At 40.1% G+C, this 27014-nt stretch overlaps 1 protein-coding gene across 3 annotated transcripts in view; it reads right to left on the bottom strand.

Moving 5' to 3' along the window:
• Nucleotides 1-19489, bottom strand: part of Fam81b (family with sequence similarity 81 member B) — a 78096-nt gene extending 58607 nt beyond the window's left edge. Inside the window, exons 1-3 of one of the 3 annotated variants that reach the window (XM_021180658.3) lie at nucleotides 19354-19489; nucleotides 18885-18982; nucleotides 16304-16368 (exon numbers count right to left, since the gene is read on the bottom strand). In XM_021180658.3, coding sequence (XP_021036317.1) covers nucleotides 16304-16368; nucleotides 18885-18982; nucleotides 19354-19363 — 173 coding nt within the window. In that variant the 5' untranslated portion in view covers nucleotides 19364-19489. Of the gene's footprint in view, nucleotides 1-16303; nucleotides 16369-18880; nucleotides 18983-19353 lie in introns of those variants that run through there. The other 2 variants (XM_085830944.1, XM_085830945.1) reach the window with 2 other exon arrangements.
• Nucleotides 19490-27014: the final 7525 nt, after the last annotated feature.

Genomic DNA, 27014 nt, shown 5'->3' with positions numbered 1-27014 from the left:
TCAGTGTCTCTGGTTTTATGTGAAGTTCCTTGATCCACTTAGACTTGACCTTAGTACAAGGAGATAGGAATGGATCGATTCGCATTCTTCTACATGTTAACAACCAGTTGTGCCAGCACCATTTGTTGAAAATGCTGTCTTTCTTCCACTGGATGTTTTTAGCTCCCTTGTCGAAGATCAAGTGACCATAGGTGTGTGGGTTCATTTCTGGGTCTTCAATTCTATTCCATTGGTCTATTTGTCTGTCACTATACCAGTACCATGCAGTTTTTATCACAATTGCTCTGTAGTAGAGCTTTAGGTCCGGCATGGTGATTCCACCAGAGGTTCTTTTATCCTTGAGAAGAGTTTTTGCTATCCTAGGTTTTTTGTTATTCCAGATGAATTTGCAGATTGCACTTTCTAATTCGTTGAAGAATTGATTTGGAATTTTGATGGGGATTGCATTGAATCTGTAGATTGCTTTTGGCAAGATAGCCATTTTTACAATGTTGATCCTGCCAATCCATGAGCATGGGAGATCTTTCCATCTTCTGAGATCTTCTATAATTTCTTTCTTCAGAGACTTGAAGTTTTTATTATACAGATCTTTCACTTCCTTAGTTAGAGTCACGCCAAGATATTTTATATTATTTGTGACTATTGAGAAGGGTGTTGTTTCCCTAATTTCTTTCTCAGCCTGTTTATTCTTTGTGTAGAGAAAGGCCATTGATTTGTTTGAGTTAATTTTATATCCAGCTACTTCACCGAAGCTGTTTATCAGGCTTAGGAGTTCTCTGGTGGAATTTTTAGGGTCACTTATATATACTATCATATCATCTGCAAACAGTGATATTTTGACTTCCTCTTTTCCAATTTGTATCCCTTTGATCTCCTTTTGTTGTCGAATTGCTCTGGCTAGGACTTCAAGTACAATGTTGAATAGGTATGGAGAAAGTGGACAGCCTTGTCTAGTCCCTGATTTTAGAGGGATTGCTTCAAGCTTCTCACCATTTACTTTGATGTTGGCTACTGGTTTGCTGTAGATTGCTTTTATCATGTTTAGGTATGGGCCTTGAATTCCTGATCTTTCCAAGACTTTTATCATGAATGGGTGTTGGATCTTGTCAAATGCTTTTTCCGCATCTAAGGAGATGACCATGTGGTTTTTATCTTTGAGTTTGTTTATATACTGGATTACGTTGATGGATTTCCGTATATTGAACCATCCCTGCATCCCTGGGATGAAACCTACTTGGTCAGGATGGATGATTGTTTTGATGTGTTCTTGGATTCGGTTAGCAAGAACTTTATTGAGGATTTTTGCATCAATATTCATAAGGGATATTGGTCTGAAGTTTTCTATCTTTGTTGGTTCTTTTTGTGGTTTAGGTATCAGAGTAATTGTGGCTTCATAGAATGAGTTGGGTAGAGTACCTTCTGTTTCTATTTTGTGGAATAGTTTGTGAAGAACTGGGATTAGATCTTCTTTGAAGGTCTGATAGAACTCTGCACTAAACCCATCTGGTCCTGGGCTTTTTTTAGTTGGGAGACTATTAATGACTGCTTCTATTTCTTTGGGGGATATAGGGCTGTTTAGATCATTAACCTGATCTTGATTCAACTTTGGTACCTGGTATCTGTCTAGGAACTTGTCCATTTCATCCAGGTTCTCCAGTTTTGTTGAGTATAGCCTTTGGTAGAAGGATCTGATGGTGTTTTGGATGTCTTCAGGATCTGTTGTTATGTCTCCTTTTTCATTTCTGATTTTGTTAATTAGGATGCTTTCCCTGTGCCCTCTAGTGAGTCTGGCTAAGGGTTTATCTATCTTGTTGATTTTCTCAAAGAACCAGCTCCTTGATTGGTTGATTCTTTGAATAGTTTTTCTTGTTTCCACTTGGTTGATTTCACCCCTGAGTTTGATTATTTCCTGCCGTCTACTCCTCTTGGGTGAATTTGCTTCCTTTTGTTCTAGTGCTTTTAGGTGTGTTGTCAAGCTGCTAATGTGTGCTCTCTCTAGTTTCCTTTTGGAGGCACTCAGAGCTATGAGTTTTCCTCTTAAAAATGCTTTCATTGCATCCCATAAGTTTGGGTATGTTGTGGCTTCATTTTCATTGAACTCTAAAAAGTCCTTAATTTCTTTCTTTATTCCTTCCTTGACCAAGGTATCATTGAGAAGAGTGTTGTTCAGTTTCCACGTGAAGGTTGGCTTTCTATTATTTATTTTGTTATTGAAGATCAGCCTTAGTCCATGGTGATCTGATAGGATGCATGGGACAATTTCAATATTTTTATATCTGTTGAGGCCTGTTTTGTGACCAATTATGTGGTCAATTTTGGAGAAGGTACCATGAGGTGCTGAGAAGAAGGTATATCCTTTTGTTTTAGGATAGAATGTTCTGTAGATATCTGCCAGATCCATTTGATTCATAATTTCTCTTAGTTTCACTGTGTCCCTGTTTAGTTTCTGTTTCCATGATCTGTCCATTGGTGAAAGTGGTGTGTTGAAGTCTCCCACTATTATTGTATGAGGTGCAATGTGTGCTTTGAGATTTACTAAAGTTTCTTTAATGAATGTGGCTGCCTTTGTATTTGGAGCATAGATATTCAGGATTGATAGTTCCTCTTGGAGGATTTTACCTTTGATGAGTATGAAGTGTCCCTCCCTGTCTTTTTTAATGACTTTGGGTTGGAAGTCAATCTTATCAGATATTAGAATGGCTACTCCAGCTTGTTTCTTCATGCCATTTGCTTGGAGAATTGTTTTCCAGCCTTTCATTCTGAGGTAGTGTCTATCCTTCTCTCTGAGATGAGTTTCCTGTAAGCAGCAAAATGTTGGGTCTTGTTTGTGTAGCCAGTTTGTTAGTCTATGTCTTTTTATCGGGGAGTTGAGTCCATTGATATTAAGAGATATTAAGGAAAAGAAATTGGTGTTTCCTGTTATTTTTGATGTTAAAGTTGGCATTTTGTTCTTGTGGCTGTCCTCTTTTAGGTCTGCTGAGGGATTACCTTCTTGTTGTTTCTAGGGCGTGGTTCCTGTCCTTGTATTGGTTTTTTTCTGTTATTATCCTTTGAAGGGCTGGATTCGTGGAGAGATAATGTGTGAATTTGGTTTTGTCGTGGAATACTTTGGTTTCTCCATCTATGTTAATTGAGAGTTTGGCTGGGTATAGTAGCCTGGGCTGGAATTTGTGTTCTTTTAGTGTCTGTATAACATCTGTCCAGGATCTTCTGGCTTTCATAGTCTCTGGTGAAAAATCTGGTGTAATTCTGATAGGCCTGCCCTTATATGTTACTTGGCCTTTTTCTCTTACTGCTTTTAGTATTCTATCTTTATTTAGAGCATTTGTTGCTCTGATTATTATGTGTCGGGAGGTATTTCTTTTCTGATCCAGTCTATTTGGAGTTCTGTAGGCTTCTTGTATGTTCATGGGCATCTCCTTCTTTAGATTTGGGAAGTTTTCTTCTATAATTTTGTTGAAGATGTTTGCTGGTCCTTTGAGTTGAAAATCTTCATTCTCATCCACTCCTATTATCCGTAGGTTTGGTCTTCTCATTATGTCCTGTATTTCTTGGATGTTTTGAGTTAGGATCTTTTTGCATTTTCCATTTTCCTTGATTGTTGTGCCGATGTTCTCTATGGAATCTTCTGCACCTGAGATTCTCTCTTCCATCTCTTGTATTCTGTTGCTGATGCTTGCATCTATGGTTCCAGATTTCTTTCCTAGGGTTTCTATCTCCAGTGTTGCCTCATTTTGGGTTTTCTTTATTGTGTCTACTTCCCTTTTTAGGTCTAGTATGGTTTTGTTCATTTCCATCATCTGTTTGGATGTGTTTTCCTGTTTTTCTGTAAGGACTTCTACCTGTTTGATTATGTTATCATGTTTTTCTTTAAGGATTTGTAACTCTTTAGCAGTGTTCTCCTGCAATTCTTTAAGGGATTTTTGTGCTTCCTCTTTATTGTCTTCTTCCTTTTTAGCAGTGTTCTCCTGCATTTCTTTAAGTGTGTTATTAACGTCCTTCTTGAAGTCCTCTATCATCATCAGGAGATATGCTTTTAAATCCGTGTCTAGCTTTTCCGGTGTGTTGGGGTGCCCTGGACTGGGTGAAGTGGGGGTGCTGGGTTCTGATGATGGTGAGTGGTCTTGGTTTCTGTTAGTAAGATTATTACGTTTACCTTTCGCCATCTGGTAATCTCTGGGGTTAGTTGTTATCGTTGTCACTATTTAAAGATTGGAGCAGAAGCTGTGTTCCACTCACCAGCAGTCCCAAAATCCTGCGGCGGGGGTCGTGGGTAGCTGGCGGGTGTCAGGCAACCCTGCGCTCCCGCTACCCTGGCGCTGATCCGGCCGGGTGAGGCCTGTGGCCCTACTCAGGCCGGTTTCTGCTTCCCTAACTAATGCAGTCTCAGGTCCCGCGCAATTGGATTGGAGCAGAAGCTCTGTTCCACTCACCAGCAGTCCCAAAATCCTGCGGCGGGGGTCGTGGGTAGCTGGCGGGTGTCAGGCAACCCTGCGCTCCCGCTACCCCGGCGCTGATCCAGCCGGATGAGGCCTGTGGTCCTACTCAGGCCGGTTTCTGCTTCCCTAACTAATGCAGTCTCAGGTCCCGCGCGATTGGGTTGGAGCAGAAGCTGTGCTCCCCTCACCAGAAGTCTTAAGATCCTGTGGCGGGTGTTGTGGGCAGTTGGCGAGTGTCAGCAGACCCTGCGCCCCAGCTGCTCAGGTGCTTTTCTGACCGGAAGAGGGTTGTGGCCCTGTGTGGGCCGGATTTCTCTCTCCCCAACCAGAGCAGTCTCAGGTCCCGCGTGATTGGACTGGAGCAGAAGCTGTGTTCCACTCACCAGCAGTCCCAAAATCCTGCGGCGGGGGTCGTGGGTAGCTGGCGGGTGTCAGGCAACCCTGCGCTCCCGCTACCCTGGCGCTGATCCGGCCGGGTGAGGCCTGTGGCCCTACTCAGGCCGGTTTCTGCTTCCCTAACTAATGCAGTCTCAGGTCCCGCGCGATTGGATTGGAGCAGAAGCTGTGCTCCCCTCACCAGAAGTCTTAAGATCCTGTGGCGGGTGTTGTGGGCAGTTGGCGAGTGTCAGCAGACCCTGCGCCCCAGCTGCTCAGGTCCCCTAATTTCTTTCTCAGCCTGTTTATTCTTTGTGTAGAGAAAGGCCATTGATTTGTTTGAGTTAATTTTATATCCAGCTACTTCACCGAAGCTGTTTATCAGGTTTAGGAGTTCTCTGGTGGAATTTTTAGGGTCACTTATGTATACTATCATATCATCTGCAAAAAGTGATATTTTGACTTCATCTTTTCCAATTTGTATCCCTTTGATCTCCTTTTGTTGTCGAATTGCTCTGGCTAGGACTTCAAGTACAATGTTGAATAGGTATGGAGAAAGTGGACAGCCTTGTCTAGTCCCTGATTTTAGTGGGATTGCTTCCAGCTTCTCACCATTTACTTTGATGTTGGCTACTGGTTTGCTGTAGATTGCTTTTATCATGTTTAGGTATGGGCCTTGAATTCCTGATCTTTCCAAGACTTTTATCATGAATGGGTGTTGGATCTTGTCAAATGCTTTCTCCGCATCTAATGAGATGATCATGTGGTTTTTGTCTTTGAGTTTGTTTATATACTGGATTACATTGATGGATTTCCGTATATAGAACCATCCCTGCATCCCTGGGATGAAACCTACTTGATCAGGATGGATGATTGTTTTGATGTGTTCTTGGATTTGGTTAGCAAGAACTTTATTGAGGATTTTTGCATCAATATTCATAAGGGATATTGGTCTGAAGTTTTCTATCTTTGTTGGGTCTTTTTGTGGTTTAGGTATCAGAGTAATTGTGGCTTCATAGAATGAGTTGGGTAGAGTACCTTCTGTTTCTATTTTGTGAAATAGTTTGTGAAGAACTGGGATTAGATCTTCTTTGAAGGTCTGATAGAACTCTGCACTAAACCCATCTGGTCCTGGACTGTTTTTGGTTGGGAAACTATTAATGACTGCTTCTATTTCTTTGGGGGATATATGGCTGTTTAAATCATTAACCTGATCTTGATTCAACTTTGGTACCGGGTATCTGTCTAGGAACTTCTCCATTTCATCCAGGTTCTCCAGTTTTGTTGAGTATAGCCTTTGGTAGAAGGATCTGATGGTGTTTTGGATGTCTTCAGGATCTGTTGTTATGTCTCCTTTTTCATTTCTGATTTTGTTAATTAGAATGCTTTCCCTGTGCCCTCTAGTGAGTCTGGCTAAGGGTTTATCTATCTTGTTGATTTTCTCAAAGAACCAGCTCCTTGATTGGTTGATTCTTTGAATAGTTCTTCTTGTTTCCACTTGGTTGATTTCGCCCCTGAGTTTGATTATTTCCTGCCGTCTACTCCTCTTGGGTGAATTTGCTTCCTTTTGTTCTAGTGCTTTTAGGTGTGTTGTCAAGCTGCTAATGTGTGCTCTCTCTAGTTTCCTTTTGGAGGCACTCAGAGCTATGAGTTTTCCTCTTAGAAATGCTTTCATTGCATCCCATAAGTTTGGGTATGTTGTGGCTTCATTTTCATTGAACTCTAAAAAGTCCTTAATTTCTTTCTTTATTCCATCCTTGACCAAGGTATCATTGAGCAGAGTGTTGTTCAGTTTCCACGTGAATGTTGGCTTTCTATTATTTATTTTGTTATTGAAGATCAGCCTTAGTCCATGGTGATCTGATAGGATGCATGGGACAATTTCAATATTTTTGTATCTGTTGAGGCCTGTTTTGTGATCAATTACGTGGTCAATTTTGGAGAAGGTACCATGAGGTGCTGAGAACAAGGTATATCCTTTTGTTTTAGGATAGAATGTTCTGTAGATATCTGCCAGATCCATTTGATTCATAACTTCTGTTAGTTTCACTGTGTCCCTGTTTAGTTTCTGTTTCCATGATCTGTCCATTGGTGAAAGTGGTGTGTTGAAGTCTCCCACTATTATTGTATGAGGTGCAATGTGTGCTTTGAGATTTACTAAAGTTTCTTTAATGAATGTGGCTGCCTTTGTATTTGGAGCATAGATATTCAGGATTGATAGTTACTCTTGGAGGATTTTACCTTTGATGAGTATGAAGTGTCCCTCCCTGTCTTTTTTAATGACTTTGGGTTGGAAGTCAATCTTATCAGATATTAGAATGGCTACTCCAGCTTGTTTCTTCATACCATTTGCTTGGAAAATTGTTTTCCAGCCTTTCATTCTGAGGTAGTGTCTATCTTTTTCTCTGAGATGAGTTTCCTGTAAGCAGCAAAATGTTGGGTCTTGTTTGTGTAGCCAGTTTGTTAGTCTATGTCTTTTTATTGGGGAGTTGAGTCCATTGATATTAAGAGATATTAAGGAAAAGTAATTGTTGTTTCCTGTTATTTTTGTTGTTAAAGTTGGCATTCTGTTCTTGTGGCTGTCTTCTTTTAGGTTTGTTGAGGGATTACCTTCTTGTTTTTTCTAGGGCTTGGTTCCCGTCCTTGTATTGGTTTTTTTCTGTTATTATCCTTTGAAGGGCTGGATTCGTGGAGAGATAATGTGTGAATTTGGCTTTGTCGTGGAATACTTTGGTTTCTCCATCTATGTTAATTGAGAGTTTGGCTGGGTATAGTAGCCTGGGCTGGAATTTGTGTTCTTTTAGTGTCTGTATAACATCTCTCCAGGATCTTCTGGCTTTCATAGTCTGTGGTGAAAAATCTGGTGTAATTCTGATAGGCTTGCCTTTATAAGTTACTTGGCTTTTTTCTCTTACTGCTTTTAGTATTCTATCTTTATTTAGTGCATTTGTTGTTCTGATTATTATGTGTCGGGAGGTATTTCTTTTCTGGTCCAGTCTATTTGGAGTTCTGTAGGCTTCGTGTATGTTCGTGGGCATCTCTTTCTTTAGATTTGGGAAGTTTTCTTCTATAATTTTGTTGAAGATGTTTGCTGGTCCTTTGAGTTGAAAATCTTCATTCTCATCCACTCCTATTATCCGTAGTTTTGGTCTTCTCATTGTGTCCTGGATTTCCTGGATGTTTTGAGTTAGGATCTTTTTGCATTTTCCATTTTCCTTGAGTGTTGTGCCGATGTTATCTATGAAATCTTCTGCACCTGAGATTCTCTCTTCCATCTCTTGTATTCTGTTGCTGATGCTTGCATCTATGGTTCCAGATTTCTTTCCTAGGGTTTCTATCTCCAGTGTTGCCTCATTTTGGGTTTTCTTTATTGTGTTTACTTCCCTTTTTAGGTCTAGTATGGTTTTGTTCATTTCCATCATCTGTTTGGATGTGTTTTCCTGTTTTTCTTTAAGGACTTCTACCTGTTTGATTGTGTTATCCTGTTTTTCTTTAAGGACTTGTAACTCTTTAGCAATGTTCTCCTGTAATTCTTTAAGTGAGTTATTAAAGTCCTTCTTGATGTCCTCTACCATCATCATGAGATATGCTTTTAAATCCAGGTCTAGCTTTTCAGGTGTGTTGGGGTGCCCTGGACTGGGCAAAGTGGGAGTGCTGCGTTCTGATGATGGTGAGTGGTCTTGGTTTCTGTTAGTAAGATTCTTAAGTTTACCTTTCGCCATCTGGTAATCTCTGGAGTTGTTATAGTTGTCTCGGTTTAGAGATTGTTCTTCTGGTGATTCTGATTACCGTCTATCAGCAGACCTGGGAGACAGGCTCTCTCCTCTGAGTTTCAGTGGTTAGAGCACTCTCTGCTGACAAGTTCTCTTACAGGGAAGTTACACAGATATCTGGTGTTTGGACCTCCTCCTGGCCAAAGAAGAAGGCCTAAAACAGGACCTTTCCCAGATGCTGTGTTGCTTTGGCTGGTCATAGAAGCTGTCAGCTTCTGTGGTGCACACTCTCACCTGTGCAGACTAAGTTCCTAAGTTTGGTGGAGTCCCAGATCCAAGATGGCGCTCCCTTCTCCTGAGGTAGAGGGCTCCGTGCAGGGTGGGACCACTGTCCTCTGGCTGGGAGGGTGCCGGATGTCTGTGGCCCCAAAAGGGTGCTGCCTCAGTGGCTCTGTGGCTCCCGCCTGTCCCAGAAGCTGTCTGCCTCTGTGGTGCAGACTAAGTTCCTAAGTTTGGTGGAGTCCCGGCACCAAGATGGCGCTCCCTTCTCCTCCTAGAGGTGGTTATTCTAAGGTTGCCTTTTTAGGGAATTTAGTAATGGTCATAATTGGAACAGAGAGGAAATAGGTAGAGTTGATTATATACCCATAAACTCATTGGGTTGAAATCTTTATAATTGTTACTAAGTTGAAGTCATAATTTCTTATGACTTCTTAATTTTTACAGAATTTATTTTAATACAAAATCAAGGTTTTCACTGGTATAAATTTCTTCTATTGATACAAAAATTTTGTAAGTACAAGGCTTGGACCCAGTCCTTCTATAAATGTCATTATAAACTGATCTGAGATGTTTAAGCACGGGAACTTGGAGTTCAGTTTAATATTTCCAAAAACAGGTCTCTGTTGCTTGTCTATAACCACTCATCTGGTGGACCTTGGAATTGTGGAAGCAAGCTTCCATTGAAGAGTTTAAAATAAGTAAAATACCTGAGTGTTCTGAGGGGTGAGACAGGCAATGCAAAGTTTGAGTAGAGTCCAGACAGATAACCAGGACTGATAGGGTTGGGCCAGGACAGAGCCTACATGGGGACATGACTAGAAAAGAGACAATTCCAAATAGTGGCACAGCCAAGAGACTAGAGAGATTGAATGTGGATCTTCTCAATGAAAAGCTGTGTACAATAAAATGTGAATGTCTCATATTCAATGAGGTCTTAAGAAGACTGCAAAATTAATACCATGTGGTACAATGGGATCTTTTCTTGTGAGGTTGTTAGAGTGGGTAAAGGTTTTAAGCAAAACCCATGTGTGTAGAAGCAGGGTGGATGTCTGAATTGCACATACAAATAAAATGTATGTCAGCAGTAACAGTGGCTGAGGATGTTTGGAGTTCACATAGAATTTGTAGTGCCATCAAGCCATCCTCCACCTCACCTCTCTATAAATAACATGTATGTCTAAGTGACTTTAGTATAAAAAATACTTATATGTCAAATTGAAAGGCCTGAACTCAAATTCTTGCAATTTTTATGTAGCAAAATGGGCTGAACTGTGACCCAAAAAATATATGTTGAAGTCTTGATAGCCCTTATATCAGAATGTGGCCTCATTTGGAAGTAAGAGTATTGCAAACATTGCAACCAAATCTGCTGACTCTGTGACCTTGGACTTCTAGCTTCCAAGGTTGTGAAATAAACATTTTTGTTCAGCATCTACAGAGTGCTGGTGACCATCACAGTCCTGGTATGTTAACATTGGTGGTAGCTGTTAGAAGGGAGACCTTAGCACAGTAGACATAAAGGAGTTGAATTAGTGTCATCTTATTTCTAGAGAGACTTTAGAGTTAGCACCTCACTCATAGAACTGTATTTTAATTTTATTTCAACTTTACACTGACATTTGTCACATAAACTTTTCCTGAGACTTGGAAGTTAATAGTGTCTCAGCTGAGAAATATCTCGCCAGGCTTCTTCATCTTTCCTCCCTTGCTACAGCATTGGCTAGGCATTTAAAGCCTCTCTCTAGTGCCTTTGCACCACCCTCAGAGAGGGTGTGTGTGTGTGTATGCTCCATTGCACACTTTTGAGTGTGGACTTTGTTTCCAACATTGGTCATCTTTTAAGTCTTGGTTCACAGCTCTTCCTGCTGAAGCCTCACTAAGTCTCTCTAGGGAACTTAGATGGAATTTGGTCTGTGCTCGAATGGGGTCTGAGACATGGCAGAAACTGAGACCCTCCTGAGGCAGAGATAACTGGATTTCTTCTGAGCAGCCTTGCTTTGATGGGTTTTGGGGTCTTTGAGTAGCACACACTGCCTGTGGCTATACCCACTCATCACCAGCAACTTGTTCCTGATAGGCAAAAGTGAATATAGGCAGATTACATAGAACCAATGACTGCCTGTACTTAATGACAGGGAAGTCTGCCATGTCCCAGCCAAAGCTTAGCAACAGAGTCTTGCCTTCCAGTCTCATGAATCACGATGTGAGTGATCTGTCTTCTTCACATGGTAACAAGCATAGAGAATCACATCAGTAAAGAATGCTTGTCACCGTGGGGGATGAAGCAGAGACTGAGGGAATGGCCAACTAATAATTGGCCCAACATAGAACCCATCCCATAAGCAAGCACCAATCACTAACACAATAGTGTTATTGATACTCTTATGCTTGTAGATAGTAACATGTTGTCCTCTGAGAGACTCTACCCAGCAGCTGACTCATACAGGTGTAGACACCCACAGCCAAACAGTGGCTGGAGCTTGGCGACTCTTATGGAAAAATAGGAGGAAGGATTTTGGCCCTGGAGGGGATAGAAAATCCATAGGAAGACCAACAAAGTCAACTAAGCTGAACCCTTAGGGCTCTCAAAATCTGAACCACTAACCAAAGAACATACAGGATATGGATCTGGGCCTCCCCGAATAAATGTAGGAGATGTGGGGCTTGGCCTTCATGAGAGTTCCAAACAACTGGAGCAGGGGGCGGGGGAGGAAGGATTATTGAAAGTTGTTGCCTGTATGTGGGATATGTTCTACTAGATAGACTGCCCTGTGTGGACTCCGTGGAAGAGGAAGCACCTAGCCTCTAAAATGACTTAACGTGCCAGGGTGGAGGGGATTCTCAGGGGCCTCCCCCCCCCCCCCACTCAGAGGAGAAAGGGAGAGGGGAGGGAAGGAAGGGTTGTTGGGAGGGGGTGACCAAGAGGGGGGCAGTGGGTGGGACATAAATTGAGTTAAGTTTAAAAAAAAGAATGCCTGTCCCTGTCCTAAGAAGACCTAGTAATGACTGTCTTTAGACCCTAGATGTCACATTCTTTCTTTTCGTTTTTTTGTTTGTTTGTTTGTTTGTTTGTTTTAAATTGGATGTTTTCTTCATTTACATTTCAAATGTTATCCCCTTTTCCAGTTTCCCCACCCCTTGTCCCCCCCACCCCAAAACCTTCTCTTCCCTCCCCACTTCCCCTGCTTCTATGAGGCTGTTCGCACACCCACCCACTCACTCCTGCCTCCCCACACTGGCATTCCCCTATAATGGGGCATTGAGCCTTCACAGGACTAAGGGATCTCTTCCCATTGATGCCCGGACACAGCCAGCCTCTGCTACATATGCTGCTGGATCCATGTGTACTCTTTGGTTGGTGGTTTAGATCCCCCCTGGGATCTCTGGGGGCAAAAGCTTGGAATTCCCAAGATACAATTCACAGACCACATGAAGAAGAAGGAAGACCAAAGCGTGGATGTTTTGGCTCTTCTTAGAAGGGGGAACAAAAACTCATGGGAGCAATATGGAGACAAAGTGTGGAGCAGAGACTCCAGAGACTGCCCCACCTGGGGATCCATTCCATATACAGTCACCAAACCCAGACACTACTGTGGATGCCAAGAAGTGCTTGCTGACAAGAGCCTGATATAGCTGTCTCCTGACAGGCTCTGCCAGAGCCTGACAAATATAGATGCCACATTCTTTTTTTTTTTTTTTTTTTTTTTGTAGTTCTTTTTTTTTTATTAGCTATTTTCTTCATTTACATTTCAAATGCTATCCCAAAAGCCCCCTATACCCTTCCCCGCCTGCTCCCCAACCCACCCACTCCTGCTTCCTGGCCCTGGCATTCCCCTGTACTGGGGCATATGTAGATGCCACATTCTTATAAGCAGACATTCTCACTCCACAGTGACCTCATCTTAGCAATACTTGCAATGACCCGACTCTCTAATGAGGTCACTTTCTGATATAATGGCTATTAAGAATTCTCCTTGTGAGAATGTGGCAAACAGGGTCTGAAGACAGTCATTGCCAGGTCTTCTTAGGACAGTGACAGGCATTCTATTATGATGTTATACCACTTATTGTCTTATTTGATGTATTGAACATTTTATCTATTTCAATTTTAAATGCTGTCTGACTAGCATCTAGACCCCTGTCTTCCCAAAATGTACCCTCAAGAGAGTTGTTGACATATGCCTTGACTATAATTTTGTTTCTTGAGCCTCCTTTTGATTTAGGAAACTTAGAAATTTCACCTTAGGCAAGACAGACTGGAGAGTCCATATATCTGATATTATCAATATGTGTTTATATTTCTAGCCTTACTCCAACCATCTTCACCCCTCTGCATTCCTGCCTGACAAATTTCATCCTTGCCCAGGTGTCTACCTGTCCATATCCTGGTCTGCTCAAATGCTAACCTGTAAGCAAAAATTGTCCTGCCTGGCTTACCAGCAATCTGTGCCTCTTCCTTATCAGAATCAAAGGTAGGTGAAAGTGGGAATCTTTGTCTACTTTGCTCACTGGTGATTTTGTAAGTCCCTAGCCCAGAGCTTGCAAATACTAGTAAATAACTAATAACCAGCTTCCGAAGGGTGAGAAGGGACCTCAGGAAAGATTTGATTCCAAGGTGAGAGAAAAAAATTATCTCCTTGTGGAATAGCCCATTAAATAAAAATAAGAGATTCATGCACACAATTTGTTTTCCATTCAAAATTAAATCCTTTGAAAGGATAATATGTGTTCTGAATTTTCAATCACCTAATTTATTACATAAGAAAATGTAGATGGAAATCATGGGCAGAATTAATTGAGAAGTATCAAGAGCTCATCTTGGATCAACTGAAACCCTACTCTCTTACATAGAAGACAGAAACTGACTACAAAGGGGAAGGGAGCTTTCTCTATTACAGCCAATTGAGCTACTGTGGCCTCAAGAGGACGCTGTGGAAGCCCTGGACTCCACTAGTGTGCATTCTATCAGCATGAGAAAGGCAATAAGAAACAAGACTTTGGTGCTCTTCCATTCATTAAGTTTAAATAGGCATATGTACAGGGCTATAAAGCCAGCATGTCTGCTAGTCACAGATTAGCAAACCAATATGCACCTTAGAACTAATTGCTCCCTTTAATAGGAAGACATCTTCACCATTGTCTTATAAATACTTGAAAACATTCTGTTGCCCCACACATGTGTTATTAATATGACCTAACATTATCACACATAGATAATTATGTGGGTTTTACTACAATTGACAGGCCAAGAAAGACTCCATGAGCAGTCAATTATCCAGCCTCTTAAGTATGCCTTTCTCTAAGCTGAACTTTTTCATAGGCTAGGTATAATATCTTTTGTAATTCAAGTTTTGCTTTGGCGAGCTTATTAGTACATTTTTTTGAATACTACCCTTAAACATAATGATAAATGTCTATAAGGGTGACTCCCTGAAGCTATGTAATGCATTCTAAGGTAGTTTCACAAGTGGACAATGATCTTCACTTGTCAAAGTGCCTCTTTGGCATTCCAGTACATGTGTTGCCAATTGGTGATTTAGAGGGTACAGTTATTTAAAGAAAAGTTGAGTTTGTTGTATTAAATATGTCAATTCAGAATTCTGCAGTGATAGTTGCAGTGTCTGAATGCCATTTTGTTTTTCTGCTACTCAGCATCCCATAAGCACTTCTGTTAGTATAGCTCATCCAGTTCACCTCCCTGCCCCCACCACCTGCCTTCCTCTCCATTATGTCTGTCAGCTACAGTTCATCAAAAATTGATAGTTGATGCACCATGATAGACTACTTCAGGGTTATTAAAAAGCATAAGGTTCCAGAGCCTCTGTGTTTGAGGCTGCAGTGTGAGAGAATAGAAGGGAAGAGCACCATAGGAGCTCAGGTATAAATAAAATAGGCACCTGACTTAGGCATTGAGGGGTGGGACTGTGAGTGGGAATTGGGGCAGGAATGGATGCTGGGAGCAGCCAGTCTTGGTCTTAACTTTGCTGAAATGCAACTGGATGAGATCACTAAGCACATAAAGGTGTTTGCTGCCAAGCCTGGTGACCTGGAGCCCACACATGCAAAGGACAGAACCGAACTCCCAAAGGCCCTCTGACCTCTGCATGTGCACAGTGACACACATACTCATAGACATATACATATAAAGTACATATATAAATGTAGTTAACCTTTTGTTGCAATGAAACCCAAGAAAATGTTTTAAATTTTAAGGTTGTTATCCTTCCCCAGGAGTTTATTCTTGTATCTCCTGGAACGTGCTCACTCTGCCTTCCAACTGGAATTATCTCACTAGGACAGAGCGATGATTTCTAATTCTATTTGTCACATGCAGACAGGTGGAAACAACTCTCTTTTTTCTAGGATGCTAAAGTTAGCTAATATGTCTTTTGACTAATTCAGAAAGTACTACATCCATTGTTCCTAGTTCATTTATATAATGGCGCATGTGAAAACACTAAGAAAAATAATTTCTCCTGTTTGGATCTCTACCCTCCCAAATAGTAAATCCACACTCATGTGAGCAATTACAGGATATGCAAAGCATGGAAAGAATAGAAACACCGGAGTGCTGAAATGAATTAAATTCATTTGGCTGAGAACAGCAGAATTTAAAATTTCATAATTTTCATCGTCAAAGATGACTTTAAAAATCAGACTGCTATTTATGCTTCTTCTCCTTGATGCATTTTGTTTATTTGGCCACATTTCTCCTGTGGTTATAATGCATATTACAGAATTTGGATTATTTTGAAGCTGCAGTAGATACCAGGAACTTCTCATTTTTGCAAGTGAAAAAAAAAAAAAAAAAAAAAGAACTACATTTCCCAAATCCAGAGTTAAGAGCAATAGTGCAAGGGCCATGATGAAATTGCTTTGCAGCTATTAATGGGAGTCTAGACAACAGTCCTTCCATGAAGAGAAGACAGCTCCAACCTAGATGCGGTGCTTCTGAAACGCCACCCCAAAAACATAAAATTCTGTGGTATTTTGAACAATATGCATCTACTGATAGTTGTATCCTAAGAACCAGAGCTGTCCAATTTCTGTGGGCCACTCCAATGGCCTCCAAGTATAGCATTGTAAGTAAGAATGTAGTGGAATTTGATTTTTTTTAAAAAGTCCATTTTTTTTTCTGATAATTAAAATGTCTGAAGTTTCCTGGGTTTTGTTTTTTGTTGTTGTTTTGTTTTGATGTCACAGTGTCAATGGATCTGCTTGGCTTAATTTGAAGTTATAGTTATTTATCTGTTGTATTATGTGTCACTTCTGGCCCAGTTGTATTATTTCCCCAACAGATCTGTATGAGTTTATGAAGTCACTTAAAGAGAAGGTAGCACCGTGTGTTTAGAAACAGTGAACTTTGTCTGTCTAAGGCTGTTCAGGTTTTCTCAGAGCAGAGAGCTACTTACATGATTTGAAAAGTTTCCTTCAGCCATTCTAATCTCCACTGACTCATTAAATGCAGGAAATAGACTTAACTTATAGACTTACTTGTCAACATATTCAACTATATCTGTAGCGTTCTTAGTTGACATTTTGACTGGAGATAATCTTACCTAAAACAGAGATGACAGATTCATAATGTACCCTGTGATGCTGTGGTGGGCTATTCTTCAAATATCTTGTCTTTAAATAAATGTTTTTATTTTAAATAAAATACATACCACAGTTTACCTATGGCATGCTTGTATTGATACTGACTGAAACTGAAATTAGGTTCTGGGGCACTCCTAAAGAGCTTCACTTCATAGGTATGCTAACACATCAGGAAGTTAAAGCCATACATCATTCCTAGATGAAAACTGCAAAATGAAAGCTCCAGTGATTACTGGCTGGGTTTTGAAAGAATTCCAAGGACAATGAATTGTGCCTGACATAGTAATTTCCTAGGGTAGTCAGCTAATTTTCAAAACAGCCCCACACAAGAAAGCTAGTCAATCTAAGTAATTTTATATTCTAAAAACCCTATATATCAGATTATTATAGATGTTAAATAAAGTATAGAACAGCTACATGTATAATTTAGTAGCATGAAACAAGTTAGCTGTATGAACACTTAGCTGAAAATTTCTAATTCACTATTTTGCTACTTCTAGAAGGTTCTATTTTCTTCCAAAGGTTGATAATTTGCTAACATTTCTATGAGAAAAAAAAGATACCAAGTATATTCTCTATTTCTTTATATGGAAAACAACTAAATGTCTAATACATTTTTTAAAGCTTCAAAACAGCAAGTCTTATTCTAATTTTAATAGCCAACCACTGAGCTGGATTCAGCGGAGGGAATGTAAGTGATAGTCTTCTTCAGTTAACAAATTAAGCATGATATGTTTGCTGGATACTTTACATGGGTTATATTACTGCATAACAAAACAACAGAATAAAATATTAAGAAATTACTCAGGGTTTAAGAAAATATTCAGAAATTAGTTCTTTAGCTTGTTTAATGAAATCAACCATTTCCTGCATTAGGGCTAAGACACTGAATTGTAAATCCCCCTCCTCTAAAAAAGAAACAAAATTTGAAAACTAGGCAATTCTATTATCAAGAAAATTTGTAGTGGCCATGATGGTTTGATCCAGCACAGGTAGCAGGAGGCTATCAGAACAGGCTCCAAGCTTCTCGGGATGGGGGCCAGTGAGCTTCTAAGAGAGTACAGTGTCCATGAACATACTGTGAATTAGGCTCTGCATGAGGTTAGATATGTCCCTGCTTAGACTTCCTCTACAGCAGTGTTTCTCAACCTGTGAGTCATGACTCCTTTGGTAGTCACACAGCAGATATCTTGTCTATCAAATATTTACATTACAGTTCATAACGGTATCAGAATTATAGTTATGAAATTGCAATGAAATAATTTTATGGTTGGGGATCACCAGGAAATTAGGAACTTTAGTAAAGGTCACCAGCATTAGGAAGGTTGAGAACCACTGCCCTAGCGAATACTCTTGTATTCATTTGTGTCCTGGATACCATCCATTGTTCCTAGAGGACCAGATCAGATTTCTACCCTAGCACATCTTCTCACTACTGTTTGCTACTGCAAATGCTCTGAGTCCTGAACTTATCATTGACTTCGCACCAGACACCTTCTCACTGCTCCAGTGAACCCCAAGGGGAATGAGTGTATACAAAGGAAATGAATTACTAGGATATTCTCATCATGTCTACTTTGGGGGTGTAGTGTGTATATATGTATATGCTTTTTCAATGTATTCTTAGGTGCTAAGATGTGGTTGTATGTAAAAATTATTTCACAAATAACTTTCTTATTTATGGGAATTTTACATGAGCCAATTTTCATCTGTTCACAGTGCATTTTAAAATATTGTTAATTTTTAGCCTATGGAATCCTTTCGTGTATAGAGATTTTGTTGCTCTAAAAGCTCTATGAGATCAGTATCATTGTTTTCATCATATGTGACAAAAGTTCCTTTAATTCAAGATGATTCTTTTTATAGGTGAAGAACTTGAGGACCGGAGAAGCAACGGACCATGTGATCACTATACACTGAGCCTATTTACTTGTGAATCTGGAATGCACGACAAAAGCAAGGGCTAAGTAACCTATTTTCTCTAAGAGGAAATTGAAGTTAAGCAACCATCCAATCTAACACAGAGACCTAAAGCCAGTGCTTGAGGTCATGTTGGCTTTCTGGTACCTTTTTCATAAGAAGGGACTGCTCAGGCGTTATTAGACCTACCAAAGTCCAAAACATAACTTGCTTTGCATGGTCTTTATCATTAATACAAAGTTTGAGAAGTACTGAAAAAGGAAACATTGCATATAACTATTCTTTTTCTTAAAGAATCTATCACAATGAATCATTATCAAATTAAAAAACTTAGCCCCATATTAAAAAATCCAGTTAAGATATTTAGAAAGTGAGTTTTGTTTTGTTTTAAATGGTAACCTCACTGCTCCATTACTTTATCAAGGCAAAACAACAGGAACTACAGAAAAACAGACAGTCATTCTTCTGGGATTCCTTCAAGCTCTAGACAACCCCCAGCTTCAGAGCAACTGAACAAAATATTCCACTCTTAATATGAATATCTGAAAGTACTTGCTTTCTTTTCTTGGTCACTGACTGAGCCAGGAAGGGGGCCATCAGGTGGATCAGGCTGTTCTTCGGCAGGCAGAGAGGCACTTGTGTTTACATCTGTTTCTAGGCAACCAGAATGCAGAATCAGATTGCATTGGTGGCATTTTAAGATTTGAAGCTAGTTTCTAAACAGGTGTCAAAGGTTAAAGAGAGGCTTCCAACTTGTTGACACTTGCCTCTCCCCTCCCCCACCCCACTTCCCTCACCTGCCAGAATCACATCTCTAGCTGATGAGCAGAACATATTTCCACAGGTACTTCCAAAAGCATTAGCTGAGATTAAATAGACCTAAAATATTGGGAGATACATCCAATTGTGTCCAAGAGAAGAGCTAAGGGTCTATGAGATTTTTTTTTTACTTTGTTTATATATAGTAAGAAATGTAAGTGGGAAATATGAGACATTTAAAAACTGAGTTGTCCATGGATAGATACCTGAAGTCATGAAGTTGATCTCCCAGCTTTATTATTAGTACTTTTTGTTGAGTTGCATTTTATTTTTGAAAGAGAACAGAAATATGTTCTGGAGGTTGTTTAAGCTTTCCTTCTTAAAAAGCCAAAATACTAAGGATTTCTGACTACATTCAAACTAAAATCTTCATACTTCTGAAACATCTTTCCAAGGGCAGTTGAGGAGCATTGTGACTTGAAGGGATCTGTGATGTCAGTGGGGTCCCTCTCATACCTCAAGTGCTCAACTCTCTAGGATTTATGAGGTTTTTTGGAGGGGGATTCTCAATTCCAATTGCTCATTCACTTTGTCTCATTAAATGAAACGTGATCCAATATTTCAAATGCTACACGAGATTTAGTTGATGAATTTGACAAGAGCATGGTGTCCATCAAATTAGAAGTAGGAAAGAAGAAAAGGAAAACTATTACTTAATCTTTGTCCACATATGCTTGTTGAGGAAGTTAAATCCTTGAGGCCACTAGGGGAACACCATGGGCAGTTGAGTGGCAATAACAGATGGCCTGGGTCCGGAGTTAAATAAATACTGGGTTTTGGCTTAGAAGAAAATTTTATTCAGTAATTGCACAATGAAGTGAACTATTTTAGTTTTAAAATGTTTTTCTCAGTTTTAAAATTAGAATTCATATGTGTTATTATTTGCTTAGCTTTCATATATAGAAATAAAGCTACTGGTTACTATTCAAACTACAGTTCTGGATTTGTCTCGCTCCAAGGACTTTGGGCTGTTTAGGATGGTGAATGATAAAGCTTGATCCAGAGATAAACACAGCTCATGATTTTGTCTCCAATATTATATCCTGTAATGCTAAGCTAAGCTTTGAAAGCTAGAATGGGTTTACAAGCAGACTATGGTCCCCAGTCCAGTTACTCTTTTATCCAGCACCAAGTGAGACTGACACTAATCCATCACTGAAATTAGATGGTTCTGGGTTCCAAGAGAGTGGCTTGAAACCCAGACTCCTTATGTACTATGGAAAATATGCATCACGTCTGCAAGCTGTAGCTTTCTCTTCTGTAAGATGAACCAATAGTCGTCCCATCAAGTGTCTGATTAAATGCAACAGATATTATTCCATTAAATGTAATTGCATGCTTACAGTTCTCTTCTGAGAATCAAGCAATTGAAAGGTAACTACTACTGGTTATTATTTAACAAGGCAGTTATCCAAGGAGTTATCTAAGAAATGGGTTCAAGCAAGGTCTGCTCCAGGGGGGAAAAAAACAACCGAATCTGATCTTGTTCACCAATCTTTTTGGATTATTTCGCTCATTAAATTTGTTTTGTTTTCAAGATAGGCTTTTACTTGATGTGTAGCTCAGGCTGACCTTGATCTCACAATCCTACTGCTTGTCTCCAGAATCCTGTAAATACAGTCTTGTACAACCAAACTTAGTTAAACTCATTGTTTAAACCATGGTATTTGGCTAGAGAAAAGAGCCCCACTTAAATGGATAGTTTAACTGATTTGGACTCTAGATATTCATGGCTGATTTGTTCATAGACTAATGAGTGTGTTTAACACATACATACACACGTGCACTCGTAGACACACACACACACACACACACACACACACACCATTACTTATGACCTGTGTATGTGAAATCCTTCCTGGACATCAATGATCTATGACTCTTGCTAATTTAGAGTTAGTAAAATTATAACTTAAGGTACAAACCCCAAAATCTTTAAGTTCAATCTAAACATGTTTTTTTTAAAATGACTATATTCTGATAATCAATAATTATGTTAAGAAATACTCCTGAGTTGGGATGATCAGTGTCTAGGATCATTCAAGACAAAACTATGTGCACTGCTTGCCTTAGGGATTGCCAATCACACTGTACATTTTTTATATTTGCTATGATTTCTCAGGTACATACCAGGGAATATTTTAACAAAGTAAATCTACTAAAACTGTTTTCTGATGGATAGAATCAAAGAGTATTGAGAAAGGTGCAACTATTTTTAACCGACATAAACAGTGTATGTGGCTATGCAGATCTGCGTATCTGCTATGTCTTCAGCTGACCTAGCCTCACTCCACGTGGGCCTAAGTAGGCAGCTATTATTGAACCACTCAACTTCTTCTGCCTTTCTTTTCCCTTTTGCCCCCACGAGGTGTCTCAGCACTACTAGGCAACCCCCACCCAGGGAAACTCATTTGGATATGGAATATTTCTCTGGGCCTTAAGTCCTTTTCTTTGGTACTCTGATTTTACCTTCTTTGGTCTTACAGAAACCTCTGATCTGTGTTTACCATTTAATGTTTATAAATTATTCCTCATGGCCTACCTCATGATTCGTATGTTAAGGAAGGTAGTATGACTATACAAATATTACAAATAAAATTACAAGGCAGTTCAGCGACGCTAAATAACCCACGTGAGTCAATGATGAAGTCAACTAGCTCCCAAGTTTCTTAAACCTTAGTCTTGTGAAAACTCCCCCAACCCCACAAAAGACACATTTAATAGAATTCTGCTAACATGTGGAGATTTGTCTTCCTTGCAAAAAGGGTTCTCTGTGTTTGAACCAAAGGAAAGCAGAGAGTTGACATTTTAGCAAGTAGATTTCTAAAAGTATATTTTTGTTCCTCTGGAATGAAATGACTTCTCTAGTTGTCAAACAGAACATAGAGATCACCTGGCAGAGTGTTTAATTCTTCCTTTGGTATCAGAGTGAGTTCATTCAGCTTTTTAAGCTGCTCTTTGGAGGACAATCTTTTTAAAAAAATATTTTTATTAATCCGTTGAGAATTTTATACAATGTGTTTAGATTACATTCACCCTGATTTTCAATTCCTCTGAGATCTACCCCCATCAAGTCCAATTTCTGTTGCTCAAATACTCTTGGGATTAGGCCTGTCCTAGAGTGTGCTTAACCTACCCAGGCTCACACTCTTAAAGAAAATGACTCTTCCACTCTTGGCAGCTCCAAATGCCAATAGATCTTTAGCTAGGGGTAGAACTTTGTGCTCACCTACCCCCACATGCTGGAACTTTGTCTGGCTTGAGCTGGTACAAGTGCTGTCACCGGTGTCACAATCATATGAGTTCACAGATGTCACAAACATAAGTTCATATGTGTGACTATTGTAGTATGTACAGAAAACACTTTTACTTTTAGTTCTCCACAACTTCTGGCTTTTATCTTTTTTGCCCCCTTCCTCTACAAAGGGACTGGCATGACTTTCATGTCTCAATTAGGGATGAGTACTCTACAGTCTCTTATTCTCTCTATGTTATCAGCTGTGGATCTCTGTTTTAATGCCATCTACTACCAAAAGAAGTTTCTTTGATGAGAGCTGAGAGATGCACTGACCTACAGGTATAGCAATAAGTCATCAGGAGTCATTTTAATATGATGTCCATTTAGCAGAATAATAGTACTAGGTTTTTCTCCTCAGGCCTAAGACCTACCTACTGACAAGTTTTAGGCCCTGAAAAGGATGCCAGATATGGATACCATTTTATAGACTAGGCCTTAAATTCAATCAAAAAGTAGTTGGTTACTTTCAAAATGTTCATACCATTATTGTGTCAGTGAGCATATCTTTCCAGGAGAGTCCCAGAATTTGCATCCTCTAGTACTGTGCATAGCACCTTCCAGCACTATGAAAGCTAATCAATATGGATGAAGCTTCTAGGACTGTACCAAACTTGATTTTTTTCCATGTTCTATGTTTTAAGAATGTGGTTCTAGAGGGCAACCAAGAGCAACAGCAATAGCCTATAATGCTTTGGGGTCTGTGGGACTTCAATGGCCAACAATTCAGCAAAAGTGACAACCTATTCCTGGTACTAGCATGTGGTGTCTAGTTGGGTATTGTACTCTTGTTATAGAGTTACTCCTTTTAAACTCTTTTTATTTGTGATTTTGTACTAACTTTAGGAAGTTTCAACAGTAGTTAGTTTCCATATGGCTTTTTAAAAGGGTCTTTACTGTTATTGTTTCCCATATTCCTTCCTCTACCCTGCCCTGTCCCGAGCTAGTTTCTCGCCAGCAAGAACACACTTGGACAACCAGATTCTTCTGCAGCAAGCTTTATTGCTTCATTAGGAGGAAGACCCCGAACCCCGGAAAATGGTGCTGCTTATATACACCTTGGAGTGGCGTGTCAGCACCTGATTTGTTGCTTGCCCATCACCTCATTGCTACGCCCTGGGATGGGCAGTGACTTGGCATGAATTCACTCTTGCACCTGTGCACATTGCTTGTTTACCAGTTAGGCACAGTGGAAGCCGGTGCCATCTTGTAATGGCAATTGCTCACGGCTCTCCACATCTCCCCCTTTTTGTTTTATTAAAATGAGGCTGGTCTAGGCCTCTGCAGTTATGTCCATCTGCTGTGGCTCCTGTCTTAGGTCGTTCCTCTAATGTCACAGCCTTTCCCATCACAGGGTAACCCTATTGCCACCGGGCCCTGTGTCTTAGGTTGATCTGTGCATGAGGAAAGTTGCCCGTCCCAGGATACCGCAGTACTATGTGACAGTAACTACTAAATGACCTAGGGTGAACTCTACAAAAGAGGCCAGCCAAAAAAATGAAGAACTCAAATGCCGACTAATTCTTGAGCATAGATAACCAGATTTCGGGGGAGGCCCCTTGTTCAATGGCCGCAAGTGCTTGAGCAATGACGACCTTGTCACGTTTATGTTGGGATCTGAGCTTGCAAACCAACCAGAGCATGAACACAAGCCCACAGCAGATGGCAGCACCAAATAAAACTACCCCCACCCATTCCTTGAAATAAGAAAATGCAGAGGTAAGCCAAGAGGTGAATCTCCAAGGGTCACTGGTTTCACTCTGGTTCCATTAAGGTCCAGGTTCTGTATCTGCAACTTCGTCTGCAACCTTTCCAACTCCTGCGACCAGTTCCCCTTCAGATAATTCGATAAATCTGTAATTTGATGAAAGAATTGTTAATATACCAAATGGGAGTAATGCACACATGCGGGGTTGATGCCACACAACTCATTTGTATGGCATCCATCATCTGTTCTATGTTATGTTGTAAAATATCTACTCTTTGATTCACTAACATTAATCCTGAGGCGATATGAGAATCCACCCTTTGCAGGGTGTAGTGGATTGTAGTGGCTATTCCTGGTTGTCAACTTGACTTATTTGGAATGAACTACAATCCAGAATTGGAAGGCTCACCAGTGACCCTTATCTGGAGGCTTGGAGATCCTTATCTGGATCTTGGTATGGAGATCTTGAGCCATAGTGGCTATGGATTCCAGAAGATTAAATCTCCGAGTTTAAGGAGATTTAATCTGGGCTACACCTTTTATCTGGGATTAAAGGTGTGGTGGAACACACCTTTAATATGGGCTACACCTTCTGCTGGAGACAATATAAGGACATTGGAAGAAGGGAGTCTAGCTCTTGCTCCTTTGCCTGCTTGCCGTGTGAGACTGAGTAACTGCTAGATCCTTGGACTTCCATTCACAGCTGTGACTGAACCATTGTTGGGAATTGGGCTGCCGACTGTAAGTCATCAATAAATTCTTTTACTATATAGAGACTATCCATAAGTTCTGTGACTCTAGAGAACCCTGACTAATACACAGGATAAGCAATGCCTCAGACGTTTTTTCTGCTATCTGACTTATGGTGTCAGCAGTATTAACTTGATTGGCCATAGCAATTCCTGCGGTAACCGCTGATGCCATGGACACTGCAATGGCAGTAACAATGGCAGCTGTGATTCCAAAATCTCTCTTTTGCCGAACAAGACTCATGATTGGGAACTTCTCTGGATCTGCCTCAACAGGGACAAAGGTTGGTAAATGTACCACTAAGGCTAAGAAATTAGTTCTATTCTAGCATTGTGTCAAAAAACAAGTGACATTTGTATAATCTAACCATTCTATATTATTTTGAAATTCAGCCAATATAAAGAAAGATGGAGGATTAACACAGACTTCTACTGGAGAAGTACTCATATTTCTGATAACTCTATTAGATGTCACATTATCTAAATGAGCAGAGATATTGGAAAGTGTGGCAGCAACATTCAATATCTCATGAAAGGTTCCAGTCAGCCGTGCAAAGGCTGACAAACTGGTACTAGCACCTGCCTCATTACTTAGAATCCATTGGTAATATGACCAAATATTTTCTTTTCCTGTAGCATCTCCTTTATCATTCATTACAGCAAAATCCAATGGAGGTGACAAAACAAAACCCTTTGCTATTTCTTTCTGAGGAAAATTTTTTTGATTGACAAGGTGAAAAAACTATAGGAAATGCAAGGTCCGGATGGCACCAAGGCACGCTGCATATAGCAGTAGCATTGCCAACAGGCCATCGTGATCTTTTGGGAATAGTCACATTTCCCTTTATCATAATCATGGTGATGTTTATAGGTGAAGTTACATTATTTCCAACATCACTTGAGCCTGACTGTGCTCCTTGAGCAACTTGCGTTAAAGCATTAAATAACACTCCAGAGCTCACTTTATTTTGGCTAATGGAATCTGCCCAATTAGAGATAATCTTTTTCTTTAAAAATATTCAGTTGCCAAAAACAAAGGCAAGATAGAAGACTTGGAATGTACAGTAAAGGTACCGGCCATGATCTTACTATGGCCCACAAAAGCATACTTATCCCGGTCTCAATCATCAGGAGTAAGAATAACAGGATCATCTTGGGATTCATCTTGATCTTTCACGGTCCTTGTCAGTCGCGTAGGAACCCAAAGTGGATTATCTTCACCCTGTGGAAAAACACAAATAGCTCCCTTGGAGCTGATTAATATTGGATCCGGGCCATACCATTTATTATCAAGGACATTCTTCCACTTGACCATTTCATTGGGTGGTTGAGGCCATTGTCCGTGCCTTTCAGCTGGTGATCTCCCAGCATTATCCAGTTTTAAGAAATTAAGAGTAAATATTATAAGGGATAGAGCCATCTTTGGCGTCATAGCCTCTATCCCCCCTTTTTGTTTTTGTAAATATTGTTTCAAAGTACGATGAGCTTTTTCAATAATGCCTTGGCCCTGTGGATTATAGGGCAATTCAGTAATATGTTTCACTTGCATTTGTTTGTAAAATTGACTAAATTTAAAAGAAGTATATGCAGGACCATTGTTTGTCTTCAGCACTAGAGGCTTGCCCCATGCAACCCAAGCCTCTAAGCAGTGGGATATGACATGAACTACTTTTTCACCTGTCAAGGGAGAGGCATGTAGGACACCAGAACTGGTATCGATGGACACATGTACATATTGTAATTTACCAAAAGCTGGGATATGCGTGATGTCCATTTGCCAAACATAAAACCATATCTCTGGTGGCTGAATCAGCAATTGCATTTCCCTTAACCATAGGTCCAGGTAATCAACTCAGAACAAAAATGCACCTGCACACATTGCTTGTTTACCAGTTAGGCACAGTGGAAGCCGACGCCATCTTGTAATGGCGATTGCTCACGGCTCTCCACACTGCCCCATTTCATATTTCCTGTTTCCTTTTTCTCTTTTTGTCATTATATTCTCCTCTGCTTTAAAATTTTTCCTCTTCTCCCATATCCCCTTACTAGTTTCCTAATCCCAATGGGTACTCTAATTCATACATATTGAAAGAATCAACAATTACATACACATAA

This window comes from Mus caroli, unplaced genomic scaffold, assembly GCF_978045245.1.
Source record: "Mus caroli unplaced genomic scaffold, Mus_caroli_1 scaffold_15, whole genome shotgun sequence".
NCBI lineage: Eukaryota > Metazoa > Chordata > Mammalia > Rodentia > Muridae > Mus > Mus caroli.
Note: the sequence above shows the minus strand (reverse complement) of the source record. Positions and strands in the feature narration are given on the sequence as shown.